We start from the raw sequence: 1,140 nt of genomic DNA, 5'->3' as shown, positions 1-1,140 counted from the left end.
CCATCCTTCCTGAGCGTGTGGGGTCTGTGCCCCCCCCGCAGGACTGAGCCCCCCCAGGCCCCACTCGCCGGCTGCTGCTGCGGCGCCTCCGGCCCTGCGGGGACAGGGGGGACATTAGGTGGCGGCAGGAGGGGGGGTGACGTCCGGGGGGGGGTCTCTCGGCGGGGGGCCTCACCTCAGTATGGCCGGTTGGCGTCTTTCGGTCTCTTGAGCTGCACCTTGAGGCGCTTCATGCCGATCTGGAAGCCGTTCATGGCCTGGATGGCGGCCTGGGCGCTCGCGGGGTTGTCAAAGCTCACGAAGCCTGCGGGGACAGCGAGGACACGTGGGGCGCACGGGCACCCTGCAATGGGCACGTCCCCCAATGTCCTTGCAGGGGGGGCTCGCTGTGTCACCCACAGTGGAGGCCCCAGGTGGGTGGAGAGTCTCACGTCCCCCGTTATGGGGTCCCTGAATGTGGTGGCCCTGTGTCCCCTGGCCCTAGAGCCACTCTGCTCCTGGATGTGGCACCGCGGGAGCCGCTGTCCCCTCTGTGGGGACCCTGGGCCTCTGCAAGCGGGTTTGTGCGTGGAGGGCGGCAGTCCCGAGGTGCTGGTGTCCCAGTGTCACCCCGTGCAGTGTGTCCCACGACCTGGCTCCTCGTGCCCCCTAGCACAGGGGCCCTGTGTCCCCCGACGTTGGGGGGTGTCCCGGGACTTGGTGTCCCCGTGTCACCCGGTGCGGGGTGCCAGTGTCCCCAGCCGTGTCTGTGTGAGAGGGGCGTCCCCGCGCGGGGCCCTACCGAAGCACTTGCTCTGGTTGGTGGCCCGGTCCACGAAGACCTTGGCAGAGATGACGTTGCCGAAGGGCAGGAACATCTGGAGGATCTCGGTGTCTGCGAACTCCTGGGGCAGGTGGTAGATGAAGATGTTACAGCCCTCGGGGCCTGCGGAGGGAGGGGGGCATCAGAGCGGGCGCACGGGGAGGCATCCCCCCCCGAACAGGAGCAACTCCCCCCGGGGGACACCCCCAAACCAGGATCCCCCCACATGGTAGCCCCCCAAACCAGCGCCCCCCCCTCCACAGGGCACCCCAAGGCTCTCCAACCATGGAGAGTCTTCAGGGACAGAAGACTCCCCCATGACTCCCCTAGGGACCCCC

The 1,140-nt window shown here is 68.7% G+C and overlaps 1 protein-coding gene across 1 annotated transcript in view; it reads right to left on the bottom strand.

Moving 5' to 3' along the window:
- Window positions 1-49: 49 nt before the first annotated feature.
- CELF3 (CUGBP Elav-like family member 3) overlaps window positions 50-1,140 on the bottom strand; it is an 8,548-nt gene continuing 7,457 nt past the window's right edge. The window contains exons 6-8 of the mRNA XM_026048131.1: window positions 782-925; window positions 176-304; window positions 50-94 (exon numbers count right to left, since the gene is read on the bottom strand). Of these exons, the coding sequence (XP_025903916.1) occupies window positions 177-304; window positions 782-925 (272 nt within the window). The 3' untranslated portion in view covers window positions 50-94; window position 176. The remainder of the gene's footprint in view (window positions 95-175; window positions 305-781; window positions 926-1,140) is intronic.

Source organism: Nothoprocta perdicaria, unplaced genomic scaffold (assembly GCF_003342845.1).
Source record: "Nothoprocta perdicaria isolate Ctin4 unplaced genomic scaffold, notPer1 scaffold_511, whole genome shotgun sequence".
Lineage (NCBI taxonomy): Eukaryota > Metazoa > Chordata > Aves > Tinamiformes > Tinamidae > Nothoprocta > Nothoprocta perdicaria.
The sequence above is the reverse complement of the archived record's forward strand: the minus strand, read 5'-3'. Positions and strand labels throughout refer to the sequence as shown.